This window comes from Echinops telfairi, unplaced genomic scaffold (genome assembly GCF_000313985.2).
Source record: "Echinops telfairi isolate 266 unplaced genomic scaffold, ASM31398v2 ScPeMD7_4;HRSCAF=17, whole genome shotgun sequence".
NCBI lineage: Eukaryota > Metazoa > Chordata > Mammalia > Afrosoricida > Tenrecidae > Echinops > Echinops telfairi.
Genome location: NW_022103900.1, coordinates 12583369 through 12600880, shown reverse-complemented (window position 1 = coordinate 12600880; position 17512 = coordinate 12583369). Strand labels below are relative to the sequence as shown.

Genomic DNA, 17512 nt, shown 5'->3' with positions numbered 1-17512 from the left:
CTACCAGTTTCTTAGTAGGATGAATTTTTTAAAAATTGTGCTTATTATTCACAAAAATTACACATTAACATCACTAATAAATATAAACATGTAAATCCTAAAATGATATAAAAATTGAATAGCATACTATATTAAAAATGAAATACATCATCCAAATGCGCCTTGTTCCAGAGACAAGAATAGTTACAAAATAATATTGCATTGATCAAATTTACCATATCAGTAAGGAAACAAACAGTACACCTATTTCTACAGATGCTGAGAAGGTATTTGACAAATTTAACACTCATTTTCCAGTAAATATGAATAAATAAACTCTTAGAATGATAAAACACATACAAATCAACCTAAAGGCTTTCATCTTAATTAGTGGAAGGCGTGGATGAGAGTCCCACCAATTCTCAAGAGTGCTAGAATGTTCATTGTCCTAATTTCTATTTAACATTATCTTGGAGAGAAATTAGACAAAGAGGAGAAAAACAACTGAGCTTTGTAAGAATAGAAAATTAAATTTTAAAACGACCTCTATTTGACATCCTATATACAAAAAAAACCTGATGAGCATCAATGCATAAACCACTGTAAGTTAATAAAAATCAGTAAAATTGAAGGCTATAAAATTCGCATGTCAAAACCTTTATATGCCGAAATGAAAAAAATAGTGAAAGAGCAGATTCCATTTAAAACAACAAAAATATAAAATGTCCAAGATGAAATTAAACAAATGAGTGTAATTTTAAAATATTTTTCATTATTTCTGAAGTTAAGTAGATTTAAATTGGGTGACAAGAAAGGCACTATACAGTGAAAGGGAAATTGACCAAAAAATGATGGAGACAATGGAAAGAAGACACAGGGAAGTTCTAGCTTTAACTCTAGCTATACACGTAATCCTGCTGTGTTTATCAACAAGTAGAAGCATTGCTAGACATGCAAGTGAAATGGGCTTGGGAGGAAGAGCTGTAGTAGGCCCACAAAGATAGATACATTCGAATGAGAATATTTCTATACAGTTAGTTCCTTCATTTCCTATACTTTGGACATGGTACCACAAAAGACAAAGCACTAGAGATGACATCATGCTTGGTAAAGAGGAGGGACATCAAAAATGAGGAAGACACTGGACAAGAAGGATTGATACAGTGGCTTTGGCCAGGGCCTGAACCACAGCAATGGTGAGGATGATGTAGTACTTCCTTCTGGTCTGCACAGGGTCGCTAGCAGTTGGAACCAAGTTATTTCGACACTTTGAAGAGGTCTTGTGCAGCAGAGTTCCCCAGTGCAATGGGTTGTTTGATCTCTTGACTACTGTTCCATGAGCATTGATTGTGGATACAAGAATGACGAAATCCTTGACAACTTACAAAGTTTTTCTTCACTTAGTAGGACGGTAGTTCAGATTTGAAGATTTAGGCTTTCTTCAGCCTTGTAATTCCACTTCCAGGCTGTAATCCATGCGGAAGCCTTCAGTCCTGGACCTTCCTCAGCGAGTGCTTCAAGTTTTCCTCATTTTCAGCAATCATATCATTTGCATATCGCTGTGTATAGGTTCTCTTTTTATTTTTCTGGGGAAATATTTTGATGTACAAACAAGTCCAAATTTTAGGAGATGACAAACGTCTAGTTTATCTTCTGTGCATAGATGTTTGTGCATTAGTAGCTTATGTTTGATAGCATATGTGTGCCAAGTATTAGGGCCCCTGAATTTGTTCCAGTTTTATCAGTTATGATCTTTACACTTCAGTCATTGATCCATCTTGAGTTTGCTTTTGCCTGTGGTGGGCAATATTGGTCCTCTTCCATTTTTCTGCAGACGGATATTCAATTTTGCCAGCACCATTTGTCAAAGAAATGGTCTCTCTCTTGCTTAATGTGCTTTGATGGTCTATGTTTTTGTGAGGCACGTAGATGATCACATCTTTCTTTCCATTCTGTCTTAGTCTTAAAGCTATGCTGAATCTGCCCACCAGGGGTGACCCTCCTGATAGTTGAAATAATAGAGTCATAGCTCTTAGCATCATAGACTATGCAAGCCAACCCAGTATGATTAACTGATAGACAGTGGTAGAAAATGTGTAAAGTGCTTAAATTTACTAATGCCATTCATAATAAGAAAAAAATGTAAACCCCAACTAACTGAGGAACTACTTCACAGCCATCAGAATGACAAAAATCAAGAAGATTGACTTTTTTTGTTGACATGGCTAAGACATTGCTGTGTATAGTATAAAATGGTTCAAATCATACAGAAGGACCTTGGACGGTACTTAAAAAGATTGCTTATGCTAATACCCTTTAGCCCTGTTATTCCACTACTAGGACTCTACCCTGAAAAGTTGTCTGCATGGGAATAAAAATGCATGTGCAAGATCCACTCTGGTATTATTTATAATAGCTAAACTTTGAAGGTGGGCACATGTCCAATGGTTGGTTGAATAAACTACAGTTTTTTCCAAATCAAATAGCCTTCTTTGGAGGCAGTTGATAAATTCTCTGTTAAATTAAGGAGGAGATGAGTAACAACATCTATGGATCATTAGATAAAGTTATTTTACTTAAAATTCATAAGGTTTTTAGTGGTCCATTCTTTTCTTATCTTTTGATTGTGAATTGGTGGGAGATTTCAAGGCAGATGACTTCTCTTTCGACAATACATGCACATTTGTTTCATTTCACTAAAGTGTGATCTCCACAAGGAAGCACCACATCTAAATTTCTGTTTCCTATTTCCATTCCCCTTTTTTCCTAACTCTTTTGTATTTTGTCCCTTGGTCAATGTTGCTCTTTTGGTATCAATATTTCATTATTGTAATGTGTGAAAATATATTTTGAAAGCCAAAGTGATATGACAAATAAAGTAAGGTGATTACTGTAGCAGTCTATCAAAAGTATAAATTGCATTTTACTTACGGTTTACTGTTCTGACTGGTAATATTGGGTTTACCCTCTCTGGGGAGGCAGCATTTTCTTCATCTGTTACATATTCAAAGTTAATGATGAACATCATGGCCACACCCTCTTGGTTTTTCACTGGAATGATGTGAGTGTTACAAATGAAAGTAGAACCTGGGAGAAGGAAAATGAGAGTTTGCTCAGAAATAAACTACTGTTTGAGTAGTTTTGTAATTATAAAGTTCTACAGAGTTTTCTCCAATAAATCGTCATGAACACTGAAAAAAAGAGACTTTATTTAATGTTGTAATATATATATACATATTTCTTTAAAATTTGCACAAATATGGCCAGAAAAAAATAAATTGTTGTCAACCCCAGGTACTGTTGTGTGGATAAACAGAGAACAGAGTATCGAATCCTATTTGCTTTCATATTCAACACCTGTACTAACTAGTAGAGGGGCCAAAAATTCCACATAACTAAAATTTCTTAACTTTCATGAAAAAGGACCTTGAGGGCAAGCCTGACGAGTTCATTGTTATTTATAAAATTCTTTCTTTCAGGAAGTTGGCTCTTCTTTATGTATTTTGTTTAAATATTAATCAGTTTAAAAACAGTTGTATTTTGATAAGGTAATATAATCCATTTGTACCATCTTGATTTTCTTGTTAAACAAATTATATCCCATTTTCTTCTTTAATTTCTTGAACATAAAACAGTACATTATTGACTCTCTTAAGTTCCATTTTAAAAAATTGTGAAAATAAAAGTTTTACCATACCCATATTAAAATGGTTTTCTAAGATTTGCTTCTTGTTAAGAACACAATTTCATCCATATTATTGTTTACATTTGATCCAGTCAACTAAAAGGATATTCTTCCAAAGAAAAATTTAAAAGATAGCAAGATATATTTTGTCAGAATCACCTGGGAATAAAATGAATTAAAGGAAATACTTATGTTTAAAATCCACTACCACTCAACATTCTCTAAAAGAAACTTCAAGATACATGATGCAGAAGATTCGGGAGTTGAGAGGCTGCAGAAACTCTGAAAATGGTTCCACTGAAAGACTGACTCCTTGAACCTGACTTCTAGCGATGGGTATTCCCTCGCAGCAGACCCCTCACATTGTTACCCCATGGTTCCATATGTTATAGTGACTGGGACAGTAATTTCTCAGGGGAAGGGTTCATTTGAGTTAAACATCATTGTATTTTTAAAGTGTGAAAATTTCACGAAGGGTTCTCCATCATTCGGGTAATAGTGTGCAATTTTGAATCCTTTCATTACTCCCAACTGAGATAATCTTGGCTCGAGTGAAAAGACGTTCAGTGTAAAGGAAGGAGCAGTCTAGACTGCAGGGAGCGGAGCAGGCACCGGGAAATGAGGGGAAGTGGAAGTACCTGGACACTCGTAACGGAAGTACCGGCCAATCACAGATGAAGACAGGCAGGGTCCAAAGGTATGCAAAACCCTTTTGAACGTTGGTCCTATGCATGCTTTGACTATTAAAAAAAAAGTATGTGAAAACTTTATTTCCTTATCTTTCTTGAAACATGGCTTGTGCTGCCAGAGCTAGAAACAAAGGTTATTGCTAATATTGTTATAGTTTTGAGGGCAGCGCAGGTTCAATGGACCTTGAGGGTAGGCCTGAAGATCTCGTTATTTATAAAATTCTTTCTTTTGGGAAGTGTGTTCTAATTTCCCCAAATCTGATTTAAAAATCAACTTTTATAAGATAGATTAAAGTTAGAGTTGTCTGTGTGCTAATTATGACTCGGATGGTCAGGGGCTGGTAACTTCACTGATTTGAAGTTAATTTATATTATATTTCATATTTAATATAAATGTAGCCATGTGTTTTTGCACATATTGAAAAAAATAAGTTATAATATGACATGCTGCACCTTCCTAATCTTCAGCTTTATCTTCAATAAAATAGTTAGCGGGAGCACTTGTCATAGTTTCCATGGAAACAAGTGGGATGACTTTAGTAAACAGAACATAAGCAATTTAAGACTGTTCCATTAGAACTAAAAATAGAAGTGTTTTAAGCCAAGCATCGCAATACACACTTGGTTAAACAGAGATGATAGAAATAGCCACTGTGTACTTGGTTAACGAACCAAAATACATATTGACTTTACCACTTAAAATGACATTTCTTGGATCATTTAGAATATCATTGTGAATTCACAGATTTGCTACTTAGCAGTTTTGAATCTTTTGGCATTTGTAGTAGTATAGTTGCTGATTGTATAACAAAACATTATTGAAAAATCAAAAAGTTAAATATGTGGAGATAATGGTCTAATAGGTTTGTAATAGAGCAGAGTCATTTTGCTTTTGGAGATAAGGAACAAAATCATGTTTTTCAATATAAAAACTCTTATAAATGTACTAGCTAGAAATAAAAGCATATAATATAGTATTAGATAAAAATTCTTGTGCATAGACTCCATAGCACATGGAAAAAGTGTAACTGATCTGGGGTTTATTACCCACTATCATTGCTTCCTGCAGGTATCTGTTAAACCTGAGATCACTCCTCTAAAGTCCACTGAAGACTCTCATTTACATTTTTTCAGTTGCTTTGCACTTTTGTGGAATGAAAACACTGAAAGGACATGCATAGAATTTAGATGAAGCGGAAATCAAATATATTTTTATAGACCAAGATATAATAGTTTGCATAATTCTAAAACACACAGAAGTTCTGTCAAGAAATCATGTTTATAAATTTATATTATCCTAAGAAGCCATGACTCTGTGACAGTAAATCTATCTCTAAGTCATCTCGAGAAGCCAGAGGAAGAAACACAGTCATGCAGTAATCAAAAAGACACTCACATTCAATGATGAGTAACTAAGAGAACTCAAAAACTTGAGGGGGCGGGGGGACAAGTTTGGGCAGTATAAAATGAATCTGGTATTCAAATGAGATTAACAGTGTTTGGTAAATAATGCTTTTTGACAATAGCATCATCCTATGCTCATACATTTTGTAGACAATGATTCAAATTTCAGATAGATGTAGGTTCATTTCTGTGCTTTCTACCTTGAGCGAAAACATTCTCAAAGTGGGAAAGGCTGCTCAGGAGGAAGAGTGCTCATTTATCACATTTGTACAATGAGTAACTTTTACTGTGGAAACACCAAGCATATTTAACATAATCTGAATAATTAGGAAAGTTATCGCTTTATTAATAAATCAATGGCATACACCTCGCTGCGTTGGAAAACAAAAGGCCAGAACTCTTTTGAACTGATTTAAATGACGTTTTATCTACCTACATAGTGTGTGTTCCCAGGGTTAGCCTATGTCCCGAAATGAACAAATGTTTACTAAGTGTCTAATATAAGGAGCCATGGCCTTGGTGGGATGTTGGCTTCTTCCCAACATCATTTTGAGTGAAACAATTCATGAAAAATTGTCCAGAGGACATGAGCCAAAGCAGCATTTATGATTATGGAGGGCAGTAGCCAGTAGGCTTAAGAAGATGTCTGCTTATGGGAGGCATGTAGGTAACCCACATTTCTTATTTCACACTTTCCTACTTAATCCCTAAAGAGCCAAGTAAAAGTTAACTAATAAGCTTTTTATTGAAGAAGTATTATAAACAAAGGTCTTCACTTGCAAAACATTGGCAGAACATCTGATAATACATGGACTACAGAAACACGCTTAACATAATAATCACTAACATTTATAGATATAATGTACTAATTGGTGACAATTAAATCACAGACATTGTCTACTTATTTAGTTTATGGATATCATGGGACTAGAATTAAACTTTCAGAGTCTGGAGGGGATATTTATTTGGAAAAATGAGGAACTTGGCTGATTTACACCATCTTGGTTGTCATGTGTTCATATTAGCATTGTCTGAAGTGTGCACAGCATGAATGGTTTATTTTGAATTACTTCTGATCTGAACTGACTTGAATATTAAGAAAGCATTGAAGCAGTGCCAGAAACAGGAAAGGTTAAATACGTGGTTCCATATAGCCTGATGGGTAAGCCCCTGGCTTTAGAAGTTGGGCCGACCTGGATCCACTATTATTAGCTGAGTGAGCTTGGGGAAGGATTTCAGATCTCCTCCAGCCTCCAGGACATTGTCTGTAATATAGGAAAGAGAGAGCGCACTCTCCCTCATTGTGTTCTCAGGAATGTGAAAAGAAAGAATACATGTGAAGAGGTTAATGTGGAACCTGGAAAGCAGGTGATAATGTTTTGGCTGTTATTATTATTATAACAGTCGCTGAGTCACAGAACTAGCTAGCATTTAGCTACCAAGTGAAAGGTTATGAGTCAAACCCACCCACTGGTGTTATGGAAGAGAGATCCCGTTACTTGCTTCCATAAAGGTTACCTCGAAGAAAACCTCCTTATGTTCCATTCTTTTTTGTAACCCATGGGGCAGACAGCAATCAGCGCTGACTGATGGCTATGGGTTTTACTAGGGTGTTTTACAATATGAACTCACTCAAACTCACTGCCATCTAGGCAATTCTACTCACAGAGACCCTATAGGATGGAGTATAGCTGCTTCTGTGCATTTCCAAGACTCTAGCTCTCTATGGCAGTAGAAATACAAGTCTTCCTCCCTCATTATTAACTAGGGTGGGAGAAATCTGTTTCTCAACTTTAAATACTGGTTAAAGTTCTCCCAAAGGTTTGGTAGAGGAACTGAGTCATTCAACCTTTAAGGAGCTTTGGAGGTTGTGGCAGTCACCAAATCTGGTGTCAATTTAAGGATTAAGAGTGTAGGGATGGAGTCTAGGCTGTCAATCTGGAGAGAGCCAATGAGACTCCTGTGTAGGAATTGCCTTCTCCTGAGAATTCTGGGAAATCTGGTACTTCCTCCTTGGAGGTGGAAGACACACTCTTTCTCTGCTACACCCTGGGAGACATTGCGGAAGACAAGCCACATGGACGCAATGTGGCTTCCAAGACCTTGGAAGCCAGAGAAACCACAGAGAGACCCCTGCCAGCGCTGAGATGCTTACAATGACATTGGATCCAAAGACTTTCTACCCACTGGCCTGTGATCTTCTGCATTCAGCGTCATTGCATGTGTTTCGTGAGTCTGAAGAGGACTTTACAGATTGATATCAGACATATGGGCTAATATCGGACTTATGGACTTGATCAGGACTGGGCTGGGATGTTTTCTCAATGTTCAGTTGCTCTTGTATATAAATCTCTTTCTTATACACATATGTGTGTCCATGGATTTGTTTCTCTAGTCTACCCAGACTGACCCAAAGGTGAACTAATCAGGTTAATTCCAAAGTCTTCGGATTAAAAAGGTGTATTTAACATCAACTTGAATGACAGCGAGTGGGTCTGAGTAAGGAAATCCTTTTTTAAAAAAAATCATTTTATTGGGAGGGAGCTCTTAAAAATCTTATAACAATCCATCATTTAATTGTATTAAGCACACTTGTACATATGTTGCCATCAACATTTCCAAAATATTTTCTTTCTACTTGAGCCCTTGGTGTCAGCTCTCTTCCCCTCCCCCACCCTCTCACCCGCATGAATCCTTGAACAATTATTTATGATTGTTGTTATTATTTCTCGTCTTATACTGTCCATCGTCTCCCTTCACCACATTTCTATTTAGCATCTAATGTCTAAACACACGTATATCCTAACTTCTCAATGACAAGGCCATTGGTTTATTTCCTGTATTTCTTCTGTCCCTATGGATTATAAGACTCTGTCAGGTAATTTCTTCTTTTTTTTTTTTTTAAGGTAACTTCTAAAGTAGCAAAATTCAGGAGTGCAAAACCCAGGGGTGTTCTCCTTGCAACTTATTACTGCTCCTATTAACAATTAAACAATCAAACATTGGTCACACTTTTCTGAATGGGAACTCTGGGTGTTGCAAAAGGTTAACTTGGTAGCTGGAAACCTGGAAGTTGAAGCACTGCAGATTTAGTTCCACTATGGAAAACCACGTACTTTGGACATGTCAGGGGAGACCAGTCCTTGGAGAAGGACAGCATGCTTGGCAGAGGGGAGGAGCTGTGAAGAAAAAGGAAGGCCAGCAGCAGGACGGACTGACATAGTGGCTGCCACAACGGACTCAAGCATAGGGACCATGGCAAAAAGGGCTATGGCCGGTGGTGTTAGTTCGTTCTCTGGTGCGTAGGGTGCCCATGGATTGGAACTGACTCGGTGGCAACAATAAAATGAGAAGCCACACGGGGCGCAATTCTACTCTGATACATACAGGGTTGACTCGACAGTAACTAGTGGTTATTTTATTAATATCGCCTCTGTGTCACAATTTATCATGAGGACATTTTATGTCAGAGAAGATAAAGGTCTTATTCACAAATGTGGTAAAATGGAGGTTTTAGCCTTGAAGTAACTTTTAGTGTATTTCCTACATCCATGTTCCCCAAGGAGTGAGAAGTTAGTAGCTATTATAGGAGAAGACGTTCTATAATTACAGGGATCCCATTTTGGAAATGCCACGTGTAAAGGCACTTGAATGAAATGGAAAGTTTTGCAATTTTCCCACAGACTTTTTGTAGTTCCCTTAAATTGCACACCCCATTTCCCCTTGCCCCGTGTCACTCTCTTATTCTGAAAGGTCACGGCTTTGAAAGCACTAGGGATCATGGGCCTATGCTGCTCGCTCACCTGGCGTCACCATCAGTCGAAGTGGAGTTGGCGTAAACTAGTTCTGTTTGTTTGCCCTTTGATTGATATCAGTACAGGACTGTATGAGGAGTTCTGAAAGCTTCAACTAAACAAGCATATTTCTTTGGTTTAATATAGCATTTCCTGGATTTAATAATAATATATTATTTTAGAGAAACTTGTAATAAGATCTTGGCCCTTGGAATGCCATTTGCAAAGCCCTGGATTGTATCAATCTCTCTCTCTTTTAAAGGCACACTCGGAGCAGAGGAAAGTAAATCCCATAGGTCACTGAGGGGTAGGAACAGAAGGCAACCATGGGATGGGGTAGGAGAGGAAAGAAAATGCCGCAGGTGATTCCCAGAACTTGATACCAACAGTTTACATGATATTAGTTCAGGTTGAGCCCAAGAACTCAACCAAAATAGCATTGTCATATTTGATGACATAGCTTGCATTAGTGATTTCCTTAGCTTGCTCTCAATTGAATGGATATTGATCAAATTTTTTTGTTTCTATTATAGTAGCAGTTCATAGTATTAGCATATCAAATTTTAAAACATAAGATTCATAATTCAATAACCCATTGAAATTTTGCACCAGAAACTCTATGAAATAAGCTGACATATATAAGACAATATTTTCTACTGTTCTTTAGGAATCATGCCCCCTCATTTTCAAAATGTGTCTGTGAGCTTATAATTATTTGTTGAGTTCCAATCTTTTTTATTAAAATCTTTTTTTGCTGGATTTTATATGTTCAGATGTTCTTTTGAGACTTATGAACTAGAGTATTGATAAAAGCAAGTTTAGACCTAAAGCATCATAGGCCCATGATCCCTAGTGCTTTCAAAGCCGTGACCTTTCAAAATAAGAGAGTGACGCGGGGCAAGGGGAAATGGGGTGTGCAATTTAAGGGAACTGCAAAAAGTCTGTGGGAAAATTGCAAAACTTTCCATTTCATTCAAGTGCCTTTACACGTGGCATTTCCAAAATGGGATCCCTGTAATTATAGATGGCTTTTCTCTATTAGATAAACCACTGACCAATTATGAGAAGATTGAAACTAGAGAGAAAAAAATGTAGACTTCCTTGACTCACAAATCAGATATTCTCTTTAGCTGTACTATTCTTTTCTTCTCCTAACCTTACCCCTAATCCTATAAGCTGTACTATTTTGATTACCTGTTTCCCAGTCCTAGTTCCTGTTTGACTTTAGTGTGGATTAGTTTATTAGAAAATAGGTATTCATAGAAGATGAGGCTCATTTACAGTGCTGCTGCACTTGGACTTCCAATAAACCAAGTCTATGTTTATGACTTAGGACTGTTGGGAACATCTGTCATAACTTTTAATATTTTGTGGTTTTTACACTCATGTAAATACTTTGGTTCAACTTTATTTATCTGTATCAGTGGTTCTCAACCTTTCTAATGCCCTGACCCTTTAGTACAATTCCTCATATTGTAGTTACCCCCCCAACCATAACATTATTTTCATTGCTGCTTCATCACTGTAATTTTGCTACTGTTAGGAACAAGGTGACCCCTGTGAAAGGGTCGTTCAAACCCCAAAGGGGTCGCGACCCACAAGTTGAGAACCGCTGATCTGTATACTTATTTATTTAGTCCCAGCACCTATTCCTGGTACCAACCCTCAAATATAACTAAAGCAAGCTAGCATAACAAAATTTTCATTTGTCCAAATTGCATTAACATTGAACTTCCTGAGCTGACTCTGAAAATGAACAAATCAGCCATAGCCATGGTCACGTGTACCCCACTGTTAAAGTAAATAGCAGACTCCTGGGGTCAGCTCCTCACTGCGTAGACGGCAGTGCTGAGACTAGACAAGGCCACATATACTCTGTTCATGGTGTATGTGCGCTTGCTGAAAGGAAACATCTATTGTGTTCTCACAATGCTTGCAAGTTTGGAGTAATACAAACATAAATAATGTGATTATATTTCATACCTCAGAATGAGTAAAACATATTTCAAATAAGTACAGTTAGCTGGTATATAATGAGTACCTATTGTGTATAAGGTGTCAGAAATGGTAGGAGCTGGACACCTAAGTATAAAAGGGATCATTTTTCAAAAGCAGAATTCACTTCACTAGTAGTGTGCTAAAGTGCCCAAGCAGGGGACACATCTTCAATCATAAGAAGTATAATTTAAGCTGCGTCTTAACTGATTATGAGGGGTAGACATTGGAAGGAGAGGCAGGTCAGGCTACCAGGCATTGCTATATGCCAGTCATTATGCTGAATCTTTAGTATACTTTTTCTTCTTTAATCTCCAAAAGAACCTTAATGATGCAAACAGCAATGACCCCATTTTATAGATGAGAAGGCCAAGAGAAAGGACAACCAAGCCATGCAGTTGTAGTGTTAGGAACCCAGTTTAGATTGTTGAACTAATGCAGGATCTGCCCGCACACAGTGAAGCTTTCCTTTCACCTAATTACAGGTGGTGGGCATGACCTTAGCCGCACAGGGCTCTATATCCATCCAGGGTTGGCCTTCAGCAAATATCAACAATAACAACAACTATGCATCCAACCCAGAAAAAGGCAAGTTTTGAAACAAGTGAATCATTGCAAATGGCTCAGGTCTCTTCTGAGAACCCTCTGTAAAGGGCATAGATCTGTATGGGTAAAAATTAGGCCATGTGCACATGTCAGGGACAAAAGTAAAAGAAAATGTGTGGTGGGAGTGGGGGAGGTGCAATCAATGGTATTTATCTATTTAATCTAGCCTTCTTTCCCTCTCCCCAAAATAATATCTTATTTGACCTCTGTACCTTGATATTTTTATTTGTGTGTTCCTGATGTCTGGAATATTTTCACAGACTAGCAAAGGAACAGGAATGATCTACCCAGGAAAATTAATGATAGCAGGGCATTTCATTTCTTGCTCTTGGCAGTGTTTGGCTTGACCAGCTTTAGTGGGGAACCCCCTCTCACAAGCTTGGGGCATGTGGCTGCTCGAGATGTTCCTTGCTCCCGAGTGCCGCTGGAGCACAGGCATGGAGCGGATGGTGAGGATTGCTTTGCAATGGCTCCTCTTGCCCTGAATATATTTCGCAATATGTGCACAATTGCTCAGCAAGAAAGAGACGTTTCATTTCAAATTCACTCCGACTACCTTTACCATAGTATTTGACCCATACCAGGACACATGATCGAGTCTGTTGTCTTCTCAAAGTAATAGAGTCGCGCTCACTGTAGCTCAACTGTACACCGAGGCCCAGGGAAAGAGGCGTGATGGAGAGGATCTCATTTGTGCATGCAGCAGTCTCCGCCTGTGCGTGCTGGGATGGTACTTCACTGCTCCCAGAGCAGTTTCCTCATTTGCAAACTGGGCTGATGATGTTAGCGACTCTGTGGTTACATCACTAGGATGAAATGAGCTGATAGCTGCACAACGTTTAACATTTCCCCTTGTACTTCAGAGAAGGGTTGGCTATTATTATCACAGAGGAATATCAAAGATAATTGAGTTCTGTATCCAATAAACTATAGGTTGAAAAAGATAAGACCAAGCTTTTAAACTGAGAAGGTGAAATGTGCGTGTGGTATACCCGTTTTCCTTGTGGGTCTCTAACGGAACACCTGTTACCTACATCCTATTAGCCTCTGGTGACACAGTTGCCTCTTCAGATCTTGTCTCTAATTCTGAACTCCAAGGTTTTATTCCTTATGGAAATTCACCTGCCTCTATATATATATCAAAGAGTTTTACTTAAGCACATGCTGCGCTACATGGAGCTTAATTTTTAGATAAGGAAATAAATCTTAGCGCTGGAGTCTGAGTCTGAGAATTTATGTCAGATAAGCCCTGTGCTCCTCTGGTTTTATCCATGAGGGATGAAAGTTGGAGTTCACTCCATCAGCTGAAGGTTAAGCCTTTAGCTTCTCTAAACAGGAGCTTCTATCTAGAAGCCAATGGCTGTCATTTTTGCCTGATGACTGTGAAGCTGATTATTGACTCCGTGCTAACGTGCTACCTCTTCTAAGTAACCGGTAGCCACCTGGATGTAAAGTCCCATGTCAGAGGACTCTTTCTGATGGGAAGCGTTTCAGTCACTCTGATGACTCAAAGGGAGAAGCCTTTTGGTGTCACTGGCCAGCTTTTTCACCATCCAACGGTAAAGACACTCTTGGGGGGGGGGATTGAAGGGACACAATGGGGAGACTTCACTAGAGACCATAAAACCACCAGTAAGATTAGCCTCTAATGTATTATATGGAGAAGAAAGAATTTAAAAACATTTTGGATGGCACCCTTATTCTCAAATATATTATACAGCCAGAGTAATCCAAACAACTTGATACTTGTTTAATGGCAGATACACAGATGACAGAACAGACTGGAGGACCCAGAAGTAGATCATTGTTCTCTTCCTGACAAAGGGGCCTAAGCGCACTCAGTGGGGGAGAAAGCAGTCTCTAACCAAGAGGACTGGTGAGACTGGATATCCATTTGTAGAAAAATGAAACAGGATTCATACCTAACAGTATACATCAAACTAACTCAAACTGGATCAAAGGCCTTAACGCTAAAGCTGAAACTAGGAGGTTTCTGCACAAAATAATACAGTATAAGCCCAGTACTCGACAGCATCAGTACTCGACATAATTGGATTTCGACGTGAAAGTCGAGAAAATGTTGCATCGGAGCTGGAACAAAACATCGGATTCCGACTGAAGGCACGTGATTTTTGTAAACAAGAGCAGTGTGTATTTCGGTCACTGGGCGTTAGTTGGCATTTGTAGTACACGTTGTTTAAACCCTTTGCAGCTGTGTTCCAAGCGTTGTGCTATAAAGTAATTTTCTTAGTTTTTGTGGATTTTGTACTACTTTTAGATAAAAACATGGGTTCTAGAAAAGAGTTATTTGAAAATAATCATCATGAAAAGGAACTGGTTAACCGTGTTATCGATATTGTTGATGATAATTAGTAAACCCTTTTAGAAAACAGCCAACGAAATGCCAACAGCAGACCACATTAGACAGATTATATATATATATATAATTTTTTTTTTAAAGAAAGCTAGCCAGGTCCTAGTGAAAAAAGGCAAAGAAGGGGAAAACAAAAACTCCTGAAAAGCAGCTACCAGTTGATTTTATGGGAGGGGATTCCCCTTCGAACACTGACTCTCTCTCCATCCCTCCTCTCCACATCCGTGTCCACAGATCCAGATCCTCATCAATCTCAAGGTACGGGCCATACTGTACTTGTTAAAAACCTTTTTTAATGTTGTTTCTTATTTAAATTATATTATTTAACTCAACTTATTGACTTTGACATTTCTGTGTAATGTTTTGTATAAAAAGACAACATTAGGGTAAAAATTTTGTGGTCGAGAATGGATTAATCCATTTTCAGTTATTTCTTATGGGAAAAATTGATTTGGAACTAGACTGCATCACATCTCGACACTCCTTCTAGAACCGATTAGCATTGAGGTCTGGGATTCTACTGTATAGAGATAAAACTACAAGACTGAATTTTCTACTGCAATATAAAACACAACAGCAAATGCACAAGCAATGGAAGACAAATTAGATACCTAGAGCTTCCTAAGGATTAAATACTTATGCTTATTAGAAGACATTATCAAAAGAGTTAAAAAAGAATTTAGATAGGAAAAAATATGTGCAAATAATATATCTGATAATAGTCCAATCTATAAAACACCTAGAAAACTTCAATGAATTCAACAACAGAAATACTAGCCATTAAATTAATTCTAGTCAAAAATTCAGCAAAGGATATGAATAAACACTTCATCCAAGAGGACAAACAAGCAGTTAACAAAGATGTGTGCAGTTATACGCATCAAAGAGATGTGAATCAAAGCCATACAATTGCAAAATTAGCAGTAGTAAGAGAGAGAGAGAACAGTATGGGGAAATGTGGACTCCTACCATTGCTAGTGCTGGTGTAAAATGGTACAATCACTATGGGAAATGATGCGGGTCTTCCTCCACAATGTAAATAGAAATACCTCCTAGTCCAGCAGTCTTCCTCTTAGGTGTATGACTTCGAGATCTAAGAACTGTGTCACAACTAGACATATGTACACCTATCTCACTGTGACATCATTTATAATAACAAAAATATTAAAGAAATCTAAGTTTCCATAAATAGATAATTGGATAAACAAATATGGGATATACATATAATGGAGTACTACCAGCTATAAAGAAAAATGAGTCTATGAAACATCTTGTAACATGAATAAGTCTAAGAGTACCTTATGCTGTGTGAAATAAATCAAACACAAAAGGACAAATATTGGATAATCCTGCTATTATAAAAAGGCAAAATTAGTATGCATACAAAAATCAAGAGCTCTTGGTTGTTATCAGTCATGGGAGGGTGAGGAGGAGGGAATCGTTCTCGAGTGACTTGTTCTTTTTGGTAATGGGAATGACCATACCTAAAGTGGCTGAAGTGTGCACAACTTGACCAAGACAAATGGCGACACTAAGAAACACATAAGATTAAAGGACCTTATTGATAAATGCTATAATATCTACAAGTTGGCATCAACAGAAGAAACAACTAAAGGTTACACATCTGCATATAACGTGTATAGCAAGGTATATATGTGTGTGTAGGCATGAATACATACATGATTGTGTTATTGAACATATATATTCAATATGTAATAAAGCATATAGGACACAGTTACAGATACTTCCCAGACATAACCAAATGCAGACTTCACATAATTTGTTAGAGAATTTGAAGGTTTAGGGCCATCGTCTTCTGGGAAAACTTGGTCCATCAGCACAACATAGTAGATGAAATTTATGGTCTACTTGTATATGCCGGTATAATAAGTAGCATTTGGGGTCTTCAACGTTTGTAAGGAGCCATCTAAAAGACAGCTACTCTTCTCTACTCTCTTGGAGCAAAAGAGAAAGATTTAAATTAAATACTCAAAGAAGAAACTAGTCTACAGGATTAATTACTTGAATGTTTTAAAGCTTTGTGCTGGATAGAAGATAAAAATATTACCAGGCAAGGAAAGGAAGTAGAATCTTGGTAAGTAGACATTTCACATTTAAAGAATAAAGAGAAAGAAAAAGACAATAGGGAACCCGTCTAGGATCATGCAAACCTGTTGTTTGTGCTTAATAAGACAAAACACATTTACAAAATTAGGCCAGATAATATTAATGTGGCACCTCATTTGTCTCCATATAGATTGACAGAAATCTTAATTGGGACCAAATTTGGGTGTCAGGTATTTGGATAAGATAAATGCCTTTCTAAGATAAAATTTTTTAGGAATTTGCGTTGAATGAAATATATTTAGTTCTGAACAGTGGAAAGGAAAATGGTGATTTTCTAAATGGTAACAATGTGCAGAATGTGGCATCGGGAGTGTAGGGCAATTTGTTAACAACTTTCCTTGCTGAACGTGAAGAGGACTTGAAGCACATACAGATGAAAATAAAATAATATAATCTTCAGTATGAGTTACATGTAAACATAAAACAAAAATCCTCAAAACTAAACCAATAGACATAATGGATATATGGAGAAAAGATTGAAGCTGTCAAGGATACAATTTTACTTGGATCTGACAGGTCGCTAGATTAGGGATAAAGGGGGGTTGTCTTCCTGAATGCCTATGTTAAATGAAAAGTAGCTGTCCTTGCCACAGTAAAGGGGTTGGAAAGAAATCCGACACACTATTTAGACACCTATGGGAAAATCCAGAACTGAGCATGCTCAGACTCAAGTCACCTAGGCCCAGGAAGGACGTCCACCTGGTTGCACAGAGTAGGCACCAGCAACATGAAATCACAAAGGTGCGCCTACACTCAGCCAATAAGACCAGTTAATACCCTCAACAGTGCCTCCCCAGCCAGTGGGGATAGGAGGGGATACATAACACAGGCTGGGGGCAGGGCCGTCTCTCTCTTCTCT

General features: G+C 37.6%; 1 protein-coding gene across 3 annotated transcripts in view; it reads right to left on the bottom strand.

The window, feature by feature from the left end:
- The window catches only part of KCNH7 (potassium voltage-gated channel subfamily H member 7), a 508611-nt gene that overhangs the window by 185622 nt on the left and 305477 nt on the right, over positions 1–17512 (bottom strand). For all 3 annotated transcript variants that reach the window (XM_045299839.1, XM_045299843.1, XM_004703787.3), the window contains exon 3: positions 2911–3066. In XM_045299839.1, coding sequence (XP_045155774.1) covers positions 2911–3066 — 156 coding nt within the window. The remainder of the gene's footprint in view (positions 1–2910; positions 3067–17512) is intronic.